The following is a 23,135-nucleotide window of genomic DNA, read 5'->3' as shown; positions in this document are numbered from 1 at the left end:
CGGTATGCCAAACATATGAACTTCCCTTCTTGATATGTCTTACTCGCCGACTAGGTTGCCCCTCCCCTTACACCAACAGTTTAGTTTCAGTGTCAGTTTAATTGAACCGTCCAGCGATCTGATGACAGCTGACGTGATGGTGACACATAATTCTGCTGCGCCGTGTTCATCGAAGTGCCGTAAAGGCAACACTTTCGTCGTCGCTTTGAAATGATGCTCGGTTTTTTTGTTGTTGTTCTTTGTCTATTTTTAACGACCTTCGAGAGCGAGGGTGGACATATTTTATATCTCATGGCGTCATTCGTTTGCCCACAGATCACTTACTCCACGGTTCTTTGTCTACATGGACGCGCACCGTCAAATACACAATCCCGCCCGCTTGCGGCGAGGTGCTAAAGGCTTCACACATTGTTATCCGTCCGGCCTTGTCCCTTTCCGGACCAACTTTTAGACCAACTGTTTCCCATATTTTCTAATCAACCACCCACCGATCGGGGTGTCACCTAGAACGTGGTCTTAGATAAAACCGCTTGGAAATGGTGCCTTAATGGTTCCCTTCAAGCGGCCATCTTCGGGATTCATAAGGTTTTAATTAATCTCTCCATTTTCGTTTCATTTATTACAACCTGAAGCGGGACGACATTTGTCCGGATCGCGTCCCGCATGATCGTTTACAGCAATTCCAGCAACAATTTCCAATAGCGACGCCGACAATAACCATTATCATGGTACGTAGTGTAAAGTTCCTTTGGCGTGAAGGTACATCTTGGAAAAAACAAACAACTGCGTCGCGTCCTAAAGATATAACAACTCCTGCGGTGACCCTTTTTTTTGCTCTTAACATTCTAGTCAACGCTCTTCCTTTCAACTCCTTTCGAACACTTTCTCCAGTTCTTGGACAACCAGCGGGAAGCATAAGCTGCATCGGTCGATATAAATTAAGACACGGTGCTGAGAGCACCCTTTGCCGGCAAACGCTTCCCAAAAAGTGACATCCGTACGCCATGTAGATTTGGTGAAAAGCCGAAGCAGGAAAGTAACTTGTAATGGTTTTCCTTCCACGTAGAATTATCGCGGGGCTATGTCGGTGTCTGTCGACCGCATATCAGCCCTACCCCGGGTCCGCGCTGTAATAGAGATAATTTTTCTTCTTCCCTTCGTTGGTAGTGTTCTAGGCCATTGAGGGTTTTTTTTGTTAGGCTCTTCATTCCCCGGTCAGCCATCGTGTTTGGTTCAACAGCAACGAAAAATTGTCCGCTTATTTATGGGCCTTTATCTTTTACGACTTTCTTTTCTTCGGATCTCCAGTGTTGATGCAAGTCGAAGCAAGTCGACAATCTACCCACTCCAAACACTGAGGCTCGTCTAAAGGTCGGACACAATGTTGCATGGCATGTAATAAAGATACATCAGACGCACATACTTCGACACCGCCAGAACATGGGAACAGGTTTGCTCGAGTGCATGGCGTCTTACACGATAACAGTAACATCTTCCTCATGCAACTTCTACCAGTACAAGTCAGATGCCAAAAGTAATCACTTTTTACCAAATTTTACCAATGCTTCACTCCAATTTCGAAAAAAAAAAACAAACAGAACGCTCAATCCCAGTTGGATGTCCGGCGCTGTTGTCTATCGCCCACTCCCGCAGCACATTATTCTCGCACGAAGCTTTTAAACAATTAATAGCAATCATAACGCTGCATTGGGGAAAAACAAGCGAACAAACATGTTTATGAACAGGAAATAGTCGTTTCGCTGGAGAAACAAAACCATGACTATAAACTTTTATAGCCCACATCCAAGTAAGCTTCCAGGGTTTCCAATTTGTTCTTTTTTTGCCACTTGACCCAAACAATCCAACCGTTCTAGCAGGGGATGAAGTGACCGGGGGATACGGGGATAGCTTTTTTTTATTTTGCTCCCGGTTTTTGTGTGTGTGTGTGTGTTCTAGAACGTGGCAAGCGTGCGATTGTTTGCGCGTGAAGATCGAAGAGGGCCTATTGCTCGTATGCCATTACGATCCCGAGTGCGGTCATTCAGCTGTGCCCGATTGCTTCTGCGTGTACTAAAAGGAAAATTGATTCCGAAGAAAACGGAAGCCCCATCGTCCCACGGCGCACCAAAAAGCCCCCCCCCCCCCTAGCTCCCCCAGCGAACATCGTCTTTACGGAGATTACGTTACGAAAGCTCGCTGGTCGCATCGGTCGCGGAGGTTGCTCGGTACGGTACAAGTAGATGCTTGAAGTGGAACAGTACAAGAATAAACCCCCGTCCGTTTAGGAGAAGCTGCCCAGAAGCCAAATCTGTATATACAAAAGAATTAATGATTCATGAAATTATCGTTATGAATTTTTATTTTTATTACGCATTGTTCGGCGGTACGGGCGAACGGTTGGCGCTGGTTGAAGTTTCGATTTCGATTCGGTGTGCGAACCAGCACTAGCGTTAGTGCTCTTGTGTCTTTCGGGTTTCCACTTGTTCTAACGTGGCTTTTCCCCCCTTCATTTTGATTGCTCTGGTGCTTTGGAGCATTTCGATTGCAAACGTTTCGAACCTGGTGAAAGGTTCGTTCGACTTCCAGAGCGATGAGATTAAACTTTCCTATAGAAGTATATTTTGCCTGCAGCCTCTCGCGTACGGCTAATCGCTCCCAAAGATCCGCCATCAATTTCCTGCTGTTTTGTGCGGTCTTTCGATGCTTACAAAGCATATGATACCCCTCCCCGGACGGTGTTATGATGGACAAGGAATGGGCATTAGAATTTATTATTTTTAATTGGGTCGTAAAATGTTCGCTCTCCATATAATTTGCGGCTTTGCGCAGCGTCTGTTCGCAAGCAGTTTCGTTCCCCGGTCTGTCGTTCACATCTTCTTTTCGGGTAGCTACGACGCAGGACGCAGACAAATCTAAGCCAAACATTATTTCACATTCGACTGATTTTAGAACATTTTTTTGTTGTTGCTGTTATTCCTTTTGTCCAACACTACCAGCTCGTATGTGTGTGAGAACTGAACGCTACGTACCTCGGGTAATTAGACACTAATTCTCCATCTGAATGGTTTAAATACGCTTTTCATGCTCACATTCAACGCTCTCCTGTCTTTTGAAAGTGCTTTATTTTCACTCCTAAACATCGTTCTTGTACGTTCACTAACAATGTTAAGATTGCAACAACAGAAAGTTTCATTTCACACAGTTTCGTCACCACGGCACTCGTTAGGTTTTTGATGGCGAGTCATAAAAGTGTAAACGAGCTTGCTGTTAGTGTCGATTTGCGGGATAAAGAAAACCCAAATTGGCGAAATAATTAGCCTCTTAGTTTGATTGCACACTCCTTGTCTGTCCATCAAATTTGTGGCATGAACTTTGCTAAGAAGAGAGACGGCGAGTGAGTTTAGTTTTTGGGGGTTTCACCATCATGACACAAATTTAAAATGTGTACACTTTCTTGCAGAAATTCAACGGAATTGAAATCTTCGATGAAATTGAAATGATAGTACGACGTTCTACAAAATGCTTCCCATATTACATAGCGTTCCAAAACCGTCCAACTTCAGTTTCTAAGCGAGTTTAACACGGAATTAGAATCTTGTGAAGAGACCGAAAGATGATACTTATGCTTTCGCGTGAGAAACAGTTCATATTTTCCTCCCAATGCTGTACTTAATTAGAATCAAGATAAGCCTTATTTATGGATAACGCATATATAACCATGTCCCGGTGTATAGATTTACACTAAATGTCACTATTATTTAAGATGAGCTATTTATGGTCTAAGCTTTTGAAATCGTTTCCTTACCACCTCTTCCACCAGCAAAGAATTCCAAGACACGACTCCCTGTTTCCCTGTTTGAAAACCGACCCGAAAACCTGACTTCCGATTGTTAGCTTTGGATTCATATTTTAGGGAGGCAATTAATTTTTATGCAATCCACTTTTGGACGGTCTATCTGGGCATGGGCTGTGATATCGTTTCCTCAACGAAACGAAACCAGAGTATCGTTTTGTGGGTTGATGTTTTGTGAGTAGAAAACATTCCTTCGGCCAGACGATTACAGCGGGTATTATAGCTACCCCGAAAAGTTTGTAAGAGGAACGAACGGATGGTTCCCGTTTTCTCTTTCCTGCTCCTTCATTCGATATGCTAATGTACAACGGATCCAGCCATAACTTCTGCAAAGCTAACTTCCAAACCGAGGCCCTAGGAAGCAATCGGACTCCCTACCCGACCCGACGCGGCTCGCTATATGGTCAAAAATTAACAGAAATTTAAATTAATAAAAACAAAAGCATCACTTCGCGCTGTTGGCCAAGCTTCGCAGGTAGCTCCAGGTGTTGGTGGACTCATGTTACGACGTTGTAGCGACTACCGCTTGCTGCGCACCAAACGAGCTGACAGCGTTGAAATCGGACACCTTCAGCAGTGGGCCAGCCAACATGAATCTCCTTCAATCCGGCATGCCATGGCACTGACGGAGACGCAACCGTGCAACCGTTGATGTCGACGAACGATCGACGACGAACCCCCCTCCGGTGTAGCGAAAGTCATCGGCCTATCGAAAGATCAACACCGTCACTCAGCGTCACAATGGGCTATGATAATTTTCCTTCCCGCTGCCCGCTGTCCGGGAATGATGGGCAGCCATTTGTCAACCGGCGCACAATCGGACTTCATTTTTCATCAGCATCAATGCCACCGACCAGCAAACTTTCATCGACGAATCGAAACGGCCGCTGACCATTTCCGTGATTACTCTTCGCGCTGCGTGGTGAGCTGTTAGTGTTTTTTTTTTCTTCCTTCTGTCTTCCCTCCTCGATGTCTATTTGTCCCTACTGACCCGAAAAAGGCACGGGAGATTGACGTGATTTTGTCAAATGACAGCTTCGTCGAGATAATACGATCGGCGATAGATCTAATTCTGGCGATAACACTCGCCAGCCGGTCGCGCGGTCTCCATTAATCTTCCCAGCAGCATTCGGGAAACCTTCGCATATCGCGACAACGGGTGACTCCACGCGTAACTATTATGGCCCGTTGATGGCCATTCTTCGCGAACGAAACAATGCCATCAGCGACCCAGGCCGGTCATCTTGACTGGAATTTCACTGCTGCCCACGTACTTTCGAAACAAAGTGTGTTTTCTTCACCCTTGGTAGGAAGAAAAAAACCGAAAAGGTGAGATCGTAATTTTCTCGACGATTAGATTGAATCAAGATTGTAATAACTTTAGCCCGTGTAATAACGCCAACGAGTTCATGAACAAACACAGCCCCAATCTATGCTTGCGACTTTATCTGATGAGCCTTTATTCTTTTAAAGTTGACCACCAGACTTGGAAGGAAATTGGGAGTTTAGTGAAACGGGCCGGAGCAGAGTGAGTTCGAAAGCTATCATTGCTTTTCCATTATATCTGCCATCACAGCATCATTCATAAATGAGACACATTTGGTGTAGTTTAACGGGTACGAGTGAACCGAATCTTTCACAAAGCAATATATTTTTTGTACGAACAGCAAAACATACGAACACCATTATGGCGTTTATCTTCAATTTTATTTTCGTTAAATCTTCCACATCATAAATGTCATGTATCGCGTAGAACGAAACCTTTACCGTTTGGAATGTGGAGCACACCGAACTGCAAGAACGTGTCGTACGGTTTTTTGGACCGATCCGTTGCTACCACGGAAAAAAGGAAACGAAAGAACGAAGTGTTTTAATATATGATTTGAATAGCACTCCAACTCCGGTTGCTTAACCCCAACACATTTCTCCATGTCATATCATCCCGTAGCCGTGCAACATGTGTGCCCAGTTTTGGAAATAAAATACATCACGATAAAGCAAAGCCCCATAGACCCAGCACCGGTCGGAACTGAACTGGTTTGCTAGTGTGCTCCACCATAGGAGGGCTCCACCATTCAAATGAAGGCGAACAAATAAACGTGGGGGAAAAAAAGTGTCCCAAGATATGGCACCGCAGGACGGTGGCGAATGGGAAGTAATCTGGTTCCGAAAAGGAATCTGGTTCCAAAGAATAAAGAAGAAGCACCACGGCAAGTATGCAGAGTGTTCGGTGATCGTTTGCTTTTAAACAAATTAGTAACCGTCCCGCATCGACGAGGCATATCGCGACAACCGCTTCAATGTTCGCCCTTCTGCTGTGGGTCATGTTGATGGGTGTACGATGGGTCTTGCCTCGTCACAGCTCAAGCGGTGATACCCGGTTTCGGGCGACCAGGGATCAACCATATGTTTCTCATTGCATACATTTGACCGGTTTCAGTGAAATCGTCTTCCCAAGGTTTGCCCTAAAGTCCCCAATCGAAAACCACCGAGCACTTTGGTACATGGCACATCAAATAGCATTCTGACGAGATATTTTATCCGCCCCGTTTGTATCCCCGGGAGGCGAAAGGAATCCTTCGCTCCCGGTTGTTATTTCGTTCGACCGAGAGAGAGAGCGAGAGAGGTAGAGAGAGCAAGAGAGGCTTCGTTTGAATATTTCACGAATGCAAAATTCACCTAAATCTTCGAATGCCGACCTCCGGCATCAAACAAATTCCTGCGTGCTTGAATACCTACTACCGTCAAACCTGTGATAACCGCTTAACCTTTTCCGCTCGAAACAATCCGATGCCACGACCCGGAAACAAAATGGAACTCGCCCCCTCCACCCAACTCCCGTTGGACGCCCGTTTTCATTACTTTCGGGATGGGTACTTTTCACACCCAAGGGATTTGGTGCGCGTTCGGTGCATGGAATTCTTCACTTGGTCACGGGTGCGTTGTGTGAACAGGAGGCGGTTTTTGGTACATTGCGCGTGCTTTATCTGCCCGCGTGGGGGACCCATACATCGCGCACACACACACATCCAAACTGGTACAAAGTCATGACGCATAAATATTGCAATAACTCTCGAGCAGATGTAATTAGAATTTATGATGCCCCGGGAGCATCAGGACCTTTTTCCTCAATATTCGCAACGCTTCGCCGTCGTGCAAGGTATCCGAATTCTGCACTGCTAAAGGTGGCCTGCAAACGAAACCTCGCCCGCTGTCGATTCATCGATTCGTTTCCAAGGGGGATTTTGTGCGAGACCAACTGCAGGTACACACTTCTTCAGCGCTTCCGATTCTGGAACACCACTCCCAACCCAGCATCGTTCCGTTTCTACCCGAGGGAATCAAACAACAACGGCCCAACAACCGTTCATGCGGTTCGCCTTCTCGATCCGCTATCGTGTATCATTACCGCCTGCTTATTATCCGAACCTATGCGCCGCTTGGACGCTTATTTCTGGCCATCCCGCGGCTTCGAATCGATTGGGCCCACAAAGCAGGCTGGTTACGGCGTTACTATCGGGCCCTTCGGTCGAGGAATGAAGAATCCCGGAGGCAATATATCGCGCCCATTTATTGTTATGGCGCGCGTGAGTTGGCCAGCACTGGCGGCAGGAACTGGCGTTGCATTCACCGGGCGTCCTGCGCAGCGACAGTGCAAACGAGGAGAAAACAAATCACCATCCACACTTTGGCTGGCGGGCTCCATCTCCAAACCGAAATCTACACCGTCTTCCCCATTCTTCGAAGGGTCCGTCCGTGATGATGGAGAACAGCATAACACCAGCAATAACACCACAACAACAACAACAACAAAAACCCTCCAAGAAAATCATGGGTTCTGGCGTTACTTCGCGGCTTTTCGAGACAATTAAAGATTAGTTCGAAAGCCGCGAAAAGGGAACCACGGCAACCTCGGGTTTGCTTTTTTTTTTAACGTATTTTCATCTTTCCCTTTTAACTACCTATTCTCTCATTTTTCTTGCCACATTTGCTCGTTCTCACCTTTAAGAGATGATAAAGTACCAAGCCGACCCAGCGGCCACAGTCGTCGTGTTACAGTGTGTACCATTATAGTAAGTATGGTTGTTTGGATACGTTTACATAATTCTATAAAAATGGTCTGACGTGTTTTAGAGTTTTTTTGTATGATTTGTGAGAGGTTTATACAGGCCTAATTGATACAATTTACAAACCAATGAATATTACTTGTACGTTTTAACTGCAACTATTTGATTAGAAAAGCATATGACCGGACATCAAATCTCATCCGGACCGTATTCCACGAACGCAGGACTTACTGTTCTAAAGACCTCTTGAGGTTTTACTGCCAAGGAATTGAGCGCTTTCAAAAATGATTTTTCGCTTGCAACACAAAGTCGTACCTAAAACTATACCCCTGCACTGTAGCTTCCGCGATGGCTCAATGGCGATTTGTGGTAAAGTGCTGAACCATTCGACAACAACACCCCGAAGCGCAGAGCTCGTTGGCTAAATGAAGGAATCGTGCTTCGCAAGCAAAACTACTTCTGCCAAGATTGACGACAGCAAGTTCAAGCCCGAGGCACCATGTTAAGCGGTACCACATTCACCAAAAAACCCAGCGCCGCAGAATCGATACGCGCTGCACCGCAACTGGACCGTTTCGTCGTGCCCTGTACCAATCGACCCATCCGATGGATTGGCCGGATCGGTGTCCAACTATTGTGGCCGAAGCTGCACGACCCACGGGACCACCACGAAACGCCACGAAACATGAGCTAAGAGAAAACACTTGTAGTAATCGATGTACAGAAGAGCGCGATACTGTGTGTGTGTGTGTGTGCGGGGCGTTAGATTTCATTCGGACCAACCACTTCGGGGCGCGTTAATGAGAATGTAAAGAGAAGTCCAGAGAAGCCTGGGAACGGATGGAAACCCGGCGACGACGACGACGGCGATGGCGACGAAATGCAACAAGGCTGGCGAGAATCCCAGCCAGCTGAAAGCTATATCACTTCACTTGGGTGAGGATGAGAAAAGGGGGAGAGATGGGGATGGGAGTATCGGTTGTTTATGTTATCGGTTTACAAGCATTATGCTTAAGCTTGTGGGCGGTTAGGTGTTTCACGTGCAGCGAAACACCAGAGAAACAGCGCAAGTGCTTATGTTGCGATTTATTTCATCTTTACGCCCGCAGTTAAAACGTTTTTCTGCTGCTTTCCGATATCAGACAGAGCATCGGAAAATGTACGACGTACCAACAAAAAAACAAAAAAAAAACTCCTCCAGTTTCCGACCGAGTTTATGATAGGCAAAGTAATAACATTTTACACCCCATACAAACAGGGCGACTGTTTCGAAACAAATATAGATCAGAAATGGGGCTCATACTACCACTTCAGAACCGCAAACACAGAAGTGCGTCATGAATATCTTTTCAAACGGAATGCAGTACATCCCCTTACTCACAACAAATCATTTATGAGCTTTTCTTCATACAGTTTTTTGTTTCTCTCGTGCAAAAACCAACCCTCCGCCTCTTAAGAAAGGTACCATCAAAGGCCATTCGAGTGTCAAAGCACGCTGCTTCGGAAAACTCTCAGAAACGCGCCTGAAAACAAAAGGCTAAACACTCGCTTCCCAGCATGAGTTCGTCCACCACCACCCATCTCGCCACCTTCACCTTCTTTTACATCAAATTGGTGAAAAATTATGCTAATAAGTTGATCATTTGTAAATTTGAATGACTAACAGAAAAGCCATCAAAACGATGGGAAAGAATGGAACCGCGGTGTTGCTTGCCTTTTTTTTATTCCGCGCACTCCATTGAAGCCCATACACTCCACAGCAGAAGAAAGCAATTGTGCGGTGCCAGGGTTTTTGTGCACGTCATGTCACCCCCACCAAGCACCAGAGCAGCTTGTTTGTGTGACGCAGGAAGTACAGGGGAGATTCTTTACGCGCGCGAAAATTCTCCCACGACCAACGATGGTGAAATCCTGTCGTTCGCCACCGTTTGAAGATGGCGGCACCACCTTTCTCTACGCACGCAGGACGAAACCGTGGCGTACACGATGCGGTAAGATGGATTCCTTTTTGAGTCAAGTCAGTCTACAGCAGGGTCGCCGTTTTGTTGACGCTGGTTTTGTGATAATTAAACCACTTCAGAACGCGCTCGAACGGCTTCCACCCGTCGGTGGTGCGTCGTCCCGTCATCGACTGGTTTGGGACGGTTTTATTGTTCTTTTCTGTTCTAACCCTCCGACGGTTTTGCAACCGATCCTGATGGTCTGACGGCGACAAACAGCCCGGCAGCACAAACTGCGATGTACACAGCACATAAACTTACCGCTTGAGCTAATCGTTAACAGCTTCCCAGCTTGTTATGGTCTCCCCACCGCACACACAAAAAAAAGGAAAAGGAAAAAAAACGATAGCCACCCAACACCCCCATCTCGGACTCGGAGCTCTCAGCATGCAATCATCTCACCAGGCCCGGAATGCCTTATTTGTTTCACCAACACCAAACAACCTGCTTTTCTGTGTCTCTGGACTTCGCCTAGAACCTAACACCCCGTGTCACGAGGGGGAAACAAAATCCAATCGCAACACACTTCCTGTCACCATCCCCCTCCCCCCACACACACATCCACGGCCACCTTCTTCGAGATGAATCTGAGATCGGGTCGCGTTCATTTGGGATCAGGCTCGTCACTATCGCCACCATCTTCAGCACAGGCTTATCGTGTCCGGGTCGTCACCACCAAGGCACGTAGGTCTCTATCATCTTTCCATCCTCATTTCTTCCCTCTTTCTCTCTCTCTCTCTCTCTCTCTCTCTCTCTTTGTATGTGTGTTTGTGTGTGTGTGTGTGTGTGTGTGTGTGTGTCACTCCCCACCCTCGCGTTATCGATATCGGGAGGTTTTGTGTACTGTCGCTTCGATCAATCTTCCACCGCCCGGCTAAGGGTGAAAGTGTGTACAATGCAAAGGTGTCCCAAGGGTGTCGGAGCGAAAGAACTCGGAATCGATTTTTATTGCCCCGTTTTGCTTTTTTCTCCTCTCTGGTTTTCCACTTTGAATTGGATTTTCTTTGCTTTCCCGCATTGTACAACCTCCGGCACGGGGTTTCGGTTTTGTGTGTCTGTATTTTTTTCTTCTTCACCCATTCACGGTCTTTCCACGAGCTGTGCCAGTAGTCACGAGTCGTTATGGCCAATATTGTGGATACAAGCTAGGGAACAGCCAGCGCTGGAGCACGCCGAATGTATCCCGCTGATTTGTTTTATTTCATCTTCCTACCCTCCCATCAACATCCCCATTCCCATTCGACCGACCATCTTCCCGTCCCATGCCACCTTCGCCTTCGGACAAGTCACCCGAGCCGTGGGAGATCTCGCTTTGCAATGGGGTTAGTACGAACGATGACGCGCGGTCCGTGAGAGCGACCGAGTGGGCTCATAATTTGGCCAGATTATGGACCCATCTAATGGTACGCCAGAAGACCCAAACAAAACCCAAAAAAAAAAGAATCAAAACGAAGCGTTCGTAAAATAACAGCAACAAAAAAATACACCGCACTGCGGAAGTGGTTCTCCAAAATCGCATCTTCCCAAACAAAGCGGGGAAGAAAAGAAATCGGGGGGAGAAAAAAAAACATATCGGGACCACGATTATCCCCGCCGTTGTCCAGGGAGGGTCTATTTTACGAAATTGCTTCACAGGTTGTTACCGATGCCATTGAGCCATTGAGCGCCTTTGATCGTTTGTAAGCTCAACAAACATGATCTCAACAAGATCTGCCGATTCGGGTAGATACGAAGGAATCGTTCACGTTCCAGTATCCAGCCGCGATGGTTTAGCAATCGCGTTGCAGCACTGTGATCAACGTATGTAAATGAAGTTCGTGAGAAGAGTGCCAAAGTAGAGGGTGAACCGTTTGCTTCACCGCGCGTTGGAGCTGTGATTTCAATTTTACACCGCTGTTGCATAAACGTTTCAGTTTTTGCGCATCTAGAGAAGAATCAGAACCGAACACCCTGCGTCCAGCACCTAGCAGATATTTACATTCGATTTAACATAAGCATTATTAGGGTTGCATGATTTTGTTTAGCATCGATAACATAATAAAAGTCGCACCAAAAAAACGCGTTCCTTTTGTTGTTTTGTATAAACTCAAGAAGAACATTTTCTGATAGCTGTTCAAGAAATCTTTCTATCAGGCGGAAAACTTTTTTCCAAACAATTCTCTCTTTCTTTCCCGCTTGGTTCCCCACCAGCGGAAATGTTATTAAATGTTCTATCGATTACCATACCGAAAAAAACAGCATGTCCAAGAAGCAACACGATTCCCCATGCCTATCATTTACGATAAGGGAACCCCGAACCAAGAGGCCCCCAACCAGGTCAACGTCAAATCAGATCAGACAACAAAACGGCAGCAAATGAGCCAAACCGTACCGCTGCCATGCGAACGGGGTGAGGCTGAAGCCAACCGAACAACAAAATCTCCGATCAGAACTCATAAATCATCCGATCCAAATAAGCTTCATCAGTCATCCTCTTCTTGATAGTCATGCGCTTCTTCGAGTGCGGCGGTAAGGAAACGTACAAGCTGCCTGCTCTTTCGAGCAGATAATCCACCGAAGAACTTCCGTGGCAGCAAACATCAGAAGCACCACGCGGTGGCTTTGGGCTTTGAAGTCGTTCTCAAGATAGTGACTAATTGCGCGTACCCAGAGCGGGAACGTTGGGGCGGCTGCTGCCCTTAATCCTATTCATTTCTATCCCTCTTGCTCTCCATCTCTCTCTCTCTCCACAAAGGGCATGGGCTTGTCAATCAAAAGATGCTGGAAAAAGCAAATCCGCCTGGCCGGACAATTAAAATGAAGGTGTTTTCATTCATACTGATTGCGATCTATCGCTGACGTTAGATGACGCAGCGTCCGTATCCATTCGTTTTGCCTCCTCCACGTGGCTACCACGGACACACACACACTCGCACACATTTGTCGTAAACATTGTAGACGGAACGCTGGCTGTCTCATTGGAGGGCGGAAGCTGAGCGCAAGAAGAAACAAAAAAAAACTGCGCAATCATGTGCCAGTGTGTCCGGGCTGGTCGCGATTGAACTTAAAAATCATTCAACCGACCATGACATCGCGAACAATTGCTGGCCCGATGCGTGTAGGAGTGGCTCCAGTTGATTGATTCTGCGGATTAGGTCGCAGAGGTTACACGGCGACCCGTGCACACGCACATCGTGGACACGCTCGAAAGCGTCGCCCGCGCTTCAAAAACTCTTGCCTACCGAAGAAATTCATTCGGCGAAAGCTTCACAAACGTTTGGGTATCAGAACGGCCAGAAAAAACCGATTTTTCCCGACCCGACTGCTGTACGGTCGGAACCTGAGATGATGATATTTTTTCTTCGCTTGATTGGAACCCCCTTTCTTGGGCGTTCACTTGGGGCGATAGTGCGTACCATTGTTTGTGTTTGTGTTTCCCTACGCGAATGCCACTGGCTTTTGCTTAAATTGGTCCAGAAGGTGTAATATCTATACTTTCCATCGAAGCCAAAATGGAAAAGAAAGTGGCAGCTCCATCAGCTGTTTAATATTTATTGTTTCTCACTAATGGCAGAATGTTTAATTTATCGAATACAGTTTGTTATCTTTTGGAGAGTTTTGTGTTATTTATACTGTTTTCATAAATATAAACCTAAATTCAATGCTCAGTCTTAACCAAATGATGAAGGAAATTAGAGTTGTTTGATGGTAACAGCTTAGCTTCAACGAGCTACCAAATTTTTAGCCCAAGAGCTCTGGCTCGAAGGTAACAGTTAATTTGTTGCAAGATTACCTTTGAAATATATTTAGTTCTGCAAGTATTTCCCAACAAATATACCTACCTATTTTAAATGTGATTTAATTAATCTTAGTTCGAAAAAAGAACACAGTGCATTTTATTTTAATCGTTTCTTTCCATTCATTGAAGTCTTTTTTGATTAAGAAATTATCCTCCTAATATGAATTATACTGAATTATATTAATGCTTAATCGATACTAGAACTCCCTTCTTCATTCAGGCTTATGAATAGGCTACTAATATATGTGTAGTAGAGGAAAGACTGAAAAGATGCGAGAATGAAATAAGACGTATGCTTTTCTTGGACCTTTTTTGTGAATATTCTTTGGTATTATAAAAATGGTCATTTCATTACGATTTTTGAAGGAACCGATGGGGATTTAAACGAGAGAAAAGAGAGCGATAATCATTAACTTGTTACGATTAAAAATCTAATAATACTCTCATACTGATATTATTTTTATATTTCAAAGTCTATCTTTTTTTATCAGATCTGAAGCTTACAAAAGAATCTACACTATTTACTCCTGCTAAACGAGTTTCAAACTTACCTTTCGTGTGATATTTTTAACGGTACCAGTTTTTCATTGATTTGCAAAATTCCCATTAATTTCTCATATTTAACATTCCTTTAATAACGTGACACAATTTTGCATTGATTTCAATTTTCATAAATAAATTATAGTTTTGTTTTTATTTCTTACTTTTGTTGTGAAACTATGCGTTGTTTAAGTTTACTTGCAATAGTTCTCCTTTCTCGGAGTTTGTTTTTGCTTTGTTTTGTTTATCCTTTTGTCTTCTATGTTCAATGTTAATGCAGTGCATTTGATCTCATCTTTACTTCCAGCTGTAATGGCATGAACTTCTTACCGGAGTGATGGTTTTATGGCTATGAGCGTGGCTGTAAGTTTCACCTAAACAAAATACCTACCATCAGGTGAGTACGTGGTAACATTGCTCTGGTTTAAGATTGCTGTTGCTTTCTATTTCATTTTTACTGGTGTGGTTTTCTTTGTTGCTGTTTTGTCTAAGAGAATTGAGAACCGACAGAACATTTGTGTTATTTCGTTTGATAGGCTCAGGTTTTACCTCATCACTGCTTTGCTTCGCTAGAAGAATCGAATTATAAGTTTAATGCGTTTTTTTTGTTTGTTTCTAGTGAATGAACGATTGACGCTTTAGGTATATTCCTGTGCCATTGGATTTTGTTGTGTTTTTTGTGTGTTTTCCCCTTGTCTTCTATGTACACTGATCGGTCCGTCTAGGTAAGCTGTTGTGATGAAGATAATTTGCTTCAGCGAGATATCAATGATAATTTTGTCTATCAATTTCTGAATATTCCTACCCACTCCGAGCTGACTTAGTTAATGTTATGTTTTGCGTTTAGTACTTTCATTACGTCTGCGAAAAAAAAGTTCACTGCCAAATGTAATTTTGCTTTCACCTCGCCACTAGTCTTATGTGCCTAAAGAAGAAGGGACGCTTTGATACGTCCATCAAAAATATGTACATATTTGCTTGTGAAATATTCAACTTCTGCCGTTCCCCTAGCCAGTTCGTTAAATCGTTGGTTTTTTTCTTGTATGCTACACCCTTAATCCTTTGTCCCGTATTTACAATCTTTGCATTACTCTGCTGTAGGTAAGCCTGTCGGTAGCCCAGCGTACCTACTTAGCGCACATTCGCCACTCGCTCGTTCCATCCGCTTGTGAGGTATCGAGAAAAAAAAAACAGAAACACAACAAACATTGCATCGATGGTAATTTAACATCGAGTGCACGGATGCTGGGGGCGGAGGTTTCATTCACTCATTCATTCATTCACACGAAAGTCCACCAAAATCTCTGGAAACCTGGAAAATTTTGCTTTGTCTCTTGTTTTCATCTACAGCATCGTACTGTGTGTTCACTTCGTTCCTTTGCCGTCCTCCCCATAGACACGGCTATAATCAATTTGTTGCTGACGGGAAAAAGCAAATTAAATACAAGGATTAACATTCCATTCAGCTCGATCAATTGAAGTTCGGTCGGAACGGATAGGATGATCGTAAGCGTTTTACATCGAAAACAACAAAAAAAAAACTCGCTTACTCAGGCTCAATTCACGGTGCCAGACCACGTGCAATGTGAGAGCATTGTCTTGCAGTATTGTAATTAATCTGGATGTGCGTCCTCCCTTGCCTCTGGGTGTGTGTGTGTGTCACGCAACGTAACCTTCGGTGGAGAATAATTTTACATTCAATTTTCCGTCTCATGGGGGGTATTTTGAAATCCTTTACTGCTGTGCCCTTCACGTTTTTCTTGCACTCGCGATCAGCTAAACACTCTTCCATTTCGATGCTGGTGAAGCGTGAAAAATTAGATTAGAACTCGTTCTAGCTAGGGACCGTCTAATGCCCTTCGGGTTCTGGTTTCACTGTACCCGGCCACGTTTGGCCACGCTCAACCCCTGCGCAGCGTCAGTTTTTTTTATTTTCAAGAAACGATTGATTTTCTAAGCGAGATTAGAAAACCCAACACCTCTTGCCTTGACTAGAATACTTCTGCTTTGTCCTGCCTCTTCCTTTTATGACAATGTTTCTTGCCCACGGTTTTGCTGGCCTCCTGTCGCTTTTGGGAAAAACCGTCATATTTCACTGTTTTTATTTCTCTCAACAAGCGCTCGTTGCATTTATGTGTTTCCTTTTTCGTCTGCCTTTACTTTTGCTTGGTTTTTCCCATCTCCCGAAAAGGCACTGCGTGGCACTCAGCAAGCGCACGTAACGTTCGAAATTGCAGGAGAGTTGCGTGTGAGCGTCTCGCAGGCATCCTTTTTTTCTTTTCCTTATTTTGGTTTCCCATTCCCATTCCTTTCCATCTTTCTCGACATTCCTTCCTGGTCTGGTGTCACGGTTGCTACAGAAACGTGTTCCCGCTTGGGAATTTTGGTTTTCATCCCTGGTTCATTATTTTAACGGAGTATCGCGTACATTGGAATATTATCTGCGGGAGGCCCTATAATCGCTAATTAGTAACTATGTTTCGTGCGTGCCATTCTGCCGGCCTTGTTGCAGGGAATGGAGGAATTGAGGGTACGGAGAAGAAATGATTCGTCAAAAAGGTAAAATCTAACAACCCTAAAGACAAGTCGGCTGATTTGTCCATCTAACAAAACGTCACCCGGACGACACTGGCAGTCTTTACGTCCCGGGGCTTTACACTTCAACTTCCCGGACATTCTCACTCACACTCGATCACGCGCTCTACGGTACGATCGATACCGGGGATCCTCCAGTCAGCTGGGATCGCTTCCATTACATCTAACGATAAAAATAATTAACTAACCTGCTGCTCTTAAGTAATCGTTATGCCCACATTGCCTGTGGCAGTCTTCTATCATTAAAACTGTTGCCACCTCTACTGTCCGTCCCGAGCGTGCCCGGGTTACTCTTATCGGCTGGACCCTTCCCACCCGTGCCAACACTGTCCGGACCGGGACCGGAACCAGGACCAGGACCGGGGCCCGGTTTGCTCCGACTGCTTCCATTGTGATGGTGATGCGGATGGTGGTTGTAGGAGAAGTTGGTGGTGGACAACAGATTCGGCGGACAGCCGTTGGGCGACCGATTGCCCTGGAAGTCGTGATGTGCGGAGGAGATCGAATGGCTGCCGGAATCGCTGCCCGATCCTCGCGTGGATGTGGAGAACTTGGAGCTGGTCGAGGTACACTCGAACGTTTCGCCGGCGATACGCTCGCAGCTTGCCGTCGTGTTGTACGTTTCGTGCGTCGTGTCCAGCAGACAGTTGGACGGCACGGCGTACTCATGCTGCCGACCGTCCGTCGCCTTTCGCCCGAAGTCCGCATTCATGCGCCGCTCGTGGTGGGTCTGGTGCTGGGTGGTGTTGTATTTACAATTGCTAACCGTATCGTAAGTATCACAGTTTCTGGGACAGTTAGGACCGATCGTGGCGTAACTGTGGTGCTGGGGCCCATCGAGACGGGCGCTCGCCACCGATGGGCCGAGCGTTGACGGACGCCCCGGCATATTGTAGTCGTTGCCGGCCGTCGCATAGATGTTGATCGCCGACCGCTTGTTCAGACAGTTGCTCTTCTTCACGTGCGGCAGGGCAATGCGCAGCTTCTGCCAGAACTTCTTGTCATCCCACTCGATGCAGGTGTTGGTGCGCAGGTACAGCCGCATGTCGGCGTCAAGATCGCGCTGCGGCAGATCACCGTACAGGATGATAATCAGCTTCCGGCGACGCTTCAGCACCTCGTGGATTGCACCCTTAAACTCGAACCGTGTCCATTCGTTGTAGAGGAAGCTTTTGGACAGTACGAGGATCGCCCGCTTCGAACTTTCCACCGCTTCGACGATCGTGTCCGCCAGATAAGCGTTCGCGTTCAGGTCGCGATAGTGCAGGCACAGCCGGAAACCGATGTCGTTCTCGAGGGTGGAGGTCAAAATTTGACTCACAAAGTGTTCGTCTTGCAGCGAGTACGTAATGTACGCATCGTACAGCCGATCCTTATCGTACTCGTTCACAAACGTGCCCGACTTGTAGCACAGCCCGGAATGTACCCACACCTTCAGCTCCTTGCGATAGCAGAAAATGCCGAAGATTAGTCCGAAAAAGCCAACGAATGCGCACGTTGCTACCAGCAGCAGCGGCAACATATCTTCTATTTCCTGCCGATGCACAATCGAGGACATTCCCTCGCGGAACGTACACTTCGTACCATTGTCGCGCAGAATGCTGGTCGCGTTGTTGTAGCTGCACGAGATCTCGTTCGCGTCCAGTATCTTATCCGCATTCGACTGCAAATAGCTACGCAGCTTGTTCACGAACCCACAGTCACACGTCCAGAGATTGTTGGCGAGAGCGATCTCCACCAGATACGGATTGGCCGACAGTTGCCACACTTCGAAGCTTGTGATACGGTTCCCATCCAGCCGAAGCACTTCCAGCTTGCGTAACTCGGCAAACGTATGGTCCTCGATGTACGCGATACGATTGCCCTGCAGATAGAGCTCGCGTAAACTTTCCAGTGCGGAAAACTCATGCCCGTACAGCTTCCGGATGGCGTTGTTCTCCAGATGTAGAATCGTTAATCGCCGCAACCCGATGAAGGTCGTGTTGTAGATGGCCTCGATGTTGGAATGATTAGCGTACAGCACGCGTAAATTCTTGCGCCCAATAAAACTATGCCCCGACAGCTCAACCAAGTTGTTACCATCGATATACACCTCGGTCGTATCCATCGGGATGTTGTTCGGTATGTCCGTGTAACCCGCCGCCGAACACTCGACGATATTCGTTGACCAGCTGTTATCGTGATAGCAGGCGCAATTATTCGGACACGTCATCTCACAGTCACACGCGTCAAACTCGCAACAATGGCACAGGGCAAAGCAGTGGGTGTTGTAGCTGCACAGGAAATGTTTCGGTTCTGCCTCGATCAGTGGAATGTAGGAACGTTCCCGATTGTACATCAGCTTGCAGTACACCGTTTCGATGTCATTGATCGTCGGATATTGGCGTGACGTTACGTGATTGATCTTCTGCAACCAGTCAATATTACAATCACACACGAACGGATTTCCGCCGATGTAAAACTCCGGTATCTGCTTATCCTCCGGTACGGGTTGCAACCGAAGTGCCTTGATGTCCAGGCTGGTGAGTTGATTCGCGTACAGATCGACCCGGGTCAGGTTCGTCTTGTGCATGAAACAGTGCGGCTCCACATGCACGATCAGATTATCGTTAAGAAATAGGAACTCGATACTGTTCGGAATGGTGGCCGGCGTAACACGCGTCAGTCGATTAAAGCTTGCATCGAGCGTCTGCAGGTGCAGCTGATTATCCAAACCGTAGCGATTCGTCAACTCGGTAAGCTCGTTCCGATGCAGATCCAACCATTGCAGGTGGGGAGGAATGTGCGCGTAGTCAAAGTGCTCCAGCTTGTTGTCGGAAATGTTTAGCCACACCAGATTCGGCATGCTAGTGAAGAGACCATCGATGTCGGTCAGCAAATTACCATCGAGCCTGATCGCCTGCACACTGACCGCCGGTTCAAACGCTCCCTTCTCGATGTACGTAATCTTGTTCCGCGCCACATTTAGGATCTGCAAGCTGGGTAGATCTTTGAACGCTTTGCGCGTAATGTTTTCGATGCTGTTGCTTATCAGTCGCAGTCCGTACAGATTGTTCATGCCACGGAAACCCGGCTCTTCGATAACGGTGATAGAGTTCTCGCCCAGATCGACCGTGCGCAGCAGGCGCATATCTTTCAGTGCGAGCGGCACCTGGGTAAGCTCGTTGCCATTCAAGTTAAGATCTTGCAGTGAGCTACAGTTCCGGAACGCTTCCGGATGTACGCCCGTGAGGGCGTTGTTGTCTAGCGACAGCAGCGACAGTGCATACAGCCCGTTCAACGAATAGGCGTCCAGATATTTCAGCTTATTGTGTGAAAGAAGCAGCGTGTGAAGATTGTTCATCGGCGAGAACGTATCCGCTGCAATGATCTCCAGCTGATTATGACGCAAGTTCAAAATCTGCAACGTATACAGATCGGAAAAGATTTCCGACTCTAGCTTGCTTATCTTGTTGCTGGCCAAATTGAGCAGCACCAGCCGTATGAGGCCCGCGAACGTTTCCCGATTCACCCAGGCCGATGTCAGCTGATTCTGGGACAGATCCAACGCTTGCAGTTGCTCCAGTTTTGAGAACAACCCGGGTGAAAGTACACTGATTGAATTGTTCTGCAGGTAAATCTCCTGAATTGATTGGGCCGGATCGCGGAACAGATCGGTTGGCAGCGCTACCAGCTTGTTCGAACTCAAATCAAGTATCTGCAACTCCTTCAGGCCACTCAGCGCCTTGTCGCCTACCATCGAGATTTCGTTGTCATGTATTTTCAGCATCTTTAACCGCTTCAGCATACCGAAACCGGCGGCCGGAAGCAACACAAAATGGTTTCTCGACACATCCAGATCCTCTAGATCCAGCGCACAGCTTACCGGTGGCGGAACCGTACCGGAACTGTTCGCTTTCGGGGCTTCCGCCGCTTCCAGCTCGTCCTTCACGCCCTTCTCGCGGAACCCTAGATCGTTCACGTCCTGCAGCCGGTTCGAGCTAATGTTAAGGGACCGCAGACCACTGAGCGAGCAAAACAAATGGTCGGGAAGCGACCAAATGTTGTTCGTGCTCAAATCGAGCACTTCCAGGTTGCGCGTGTACCCGAACGCGTCCGCCTCGATCTCCAGATTCAGCTCCGGCCAGGCAATGTTGTGCGTGCGAAGGGTAAAGTTGCGCAAATCGCCCAACCCGGCCAGCACCGTGCTGGAAAACTTCGCAATCTTACAGTACTCGAGTGCCAGTGCCTTTAGCCGCACCAGATGGACGAACGAGTTGGGCAGCAGCTTGCTTCGCGCCATGATGGCTTCATTGCACAGGATGGAAAGGGCGGCCGTATGTTCGGCCGGAATCACACTGAAGTTCGTGTTGTCAAATTCACTGTTCACCGTGCGGAGATTGCACGCCAGATCGACCTCGTTGCCGGGCAGGATCCGGTATTTGCAATCGTCCGGCGCATCGTAGCGCAGATTGCTGCCGGTTTCGCTGCCGGCACCGGTCGGATGATAGTACCGGGAAGATTCTGCCGAATCGTACTGCAAACTGTAGTTCACCTGTACCGACACCAGCAGTAGCAGGGCCGGCAACAGTAGCTCGCAACGACTCATGCTGCTATCGCTGTTTGCCGGTCGTCACGCAATACAACGCTCGCACACGCTGCCACTTACTTTGCTACACATAAAAACGCAATTTTCTTAACCACACACCACACGCACACCGTTGCGCTTATGTTTCGGCTAGCGCTAATCCGTGTAAGGACGTTTTTTGCGACACTCACTGTTATGCACATTCGGGCGCAACTATTAACAACGCCTTTATGTTTTGCCAATTTGCCCGCGCGCCCGCGTTTCACTGGAGAGGGGTTTCTTTTTTTTCTTCTTGTTGCTACGGGATTTGCTACGGGCCAAGGAGTTAAGCTAGGCACGAACTAACAACAATTTCTTCGCCTCTATTAAATCGTGGTAACATAAACGCACACCCAAAACGCTAACGAATCGTCAACGAGCACTGATGGGAAACTTAAAATTCATAACAACACTCCTCGTTTACGACGGGCACAAACACTCGCACGATAAAGTGACTTCTTGTTCCCAAACGCTCTATTTACATGCTTTTTCCTGCAATTTTCATCCACCCCACACAACCTAGGGCGTAAAAATGCGTAAAATTTCACTGCACACGGCCAACTTGCGTACGATTCGTTACAATGCACGCTTCGACACACGCTCGATCGGTTTTCCAAAATGTTTTCGATATTGATTCCTGTTTTCACCGCGTTAGAGCACATCTGGTCGCGGTTCCTGCTCGTACGTCCGCACGCGGTGCTTGCTCAGTTTGTACTGACGAGATGTGATGCTCGCCGTTCTCATCACACGCACGCAATGGACCGGTTCGGCAAATGGACGTCTGCAGAGCCGAAGTTTTCCGAACCGCACCACCACAACTCACCTCAACACGGTTATGCTTTTGTTGGGTATGCTCATCTTTACTCGCAGCATATTCACCACCACTCGCTCACATAAAATTCACCACCCAGTTCTAATGTTTTCTCTTTTCCACCCCGGGGGTGAGTTTTGAGTGCGAGTGAACGCGAAGGTATATATTTATGCCACCGTTTGATACCGCTTCTAATGATGTCCTATGGGAGTGTTTTGGTCACAGGAATCCCACCACCTTCTCTGCAGCAGCAGCAGCGGCCGTTTGTCGGACGGTTGAGAATTTTTTTCAAGGTCCTACCGTCCTATCGTGCCGTAATAATACTCATCTAGGGCACGCTCCTTGCGCTCTAATTTTAATTACTGCAACGGAAGAAGTCCTGCAAAGAAATGGAAAAGACGCAACAGTCAGGGGTAAATCGTAAATCCAACGTGGTGAAAAACAAAATGGGAAAGAATATTTGGTTTTGATACAGACGGTCGTTCAGGTACCGGGGTTTTTTTTGCCGGGATCCGCTTAAGTGTATATAGTTTCCATTCTAGCGAGACGAAAACTGCCGGAGAGTATTGTTGATTTTTTTTCGCTTTATACATACACCGTGCAGAGTAGCAAAAGGAGGAAAAAAACTGCATCATACTCATTACACCAACCGAAAGAGAAACGTTTTTAAATTATCCGGTGCCGATTGATACTGCTTTCCGTCCCCGTAGGGGCACTTGAGCGAGAAGCGTAGCAGAAGCTATTGTGGTTTCAAACTGCATCTTAAATCGAGCATACTTTTCCAGTCCAAATGATTTCCGTTTGCGCGTGTGTGTGTGTGTGTCTGTGCAATTTTTTTTTCATTCTCTCTACTTTTCTATTTCGCAAAAAAGGGGGTTTCGTTTG

The 23,135-nt window shown here is 46.7% G+C and overlaps 1 protein-coding gene across 1 annotated transcript; it reads right to left on the bottom strand.

The window, feature by feature from the left end:
* Positions 1–14,357: 14,357 nt before the first annotated feature.
* LOC125771771 (toll-like receptor 6) lies at positions 14,358–21,845 on the bottom strand. Its single transcript, XM_049442750.1, has one exon. It carries the CDS (start codon positions 21,419–21,421, stop codon positions 17,042–17,044), a length of 4,380 nt encoding a protein of 1,459 aa, XP_049298707.1. The 5' UTR covers positions 21,422–21,845; the 3' UTR covers positions 14,358–17,041.
* Positions 21,846–23,135: the final 1,290 nt, after the last annotated feature.

This window comes from Anopheles funestus, chromosome 3RL, assembly GCF_943734845.2.
Source record: "Anopheles funestus chromosome 3RL, idAnoFuneDA-416_04, whole genome shotgun sequence".
Lineage (NCBI taxonomy): Eukaryota > Metazoa > Arthropoda > Insecta > Diptera > Culicidae > Anopheles > Anopheles funestus.
Note: the sequence above shows the minus strand (reverse complement) of the source record. Positions and strands in the feature narration are given on the sequence as shown.

What these genes read in the sequence shown, in the direction of transcription:
- LOC125771771 (XM_049442750.1), bottom strand. Translation starts at nt 21,421, where the DNA reads ATGAGTCGTTGCGAGCTACTGTTGCCGGCCCTGCTACTGCTGGTGTCG.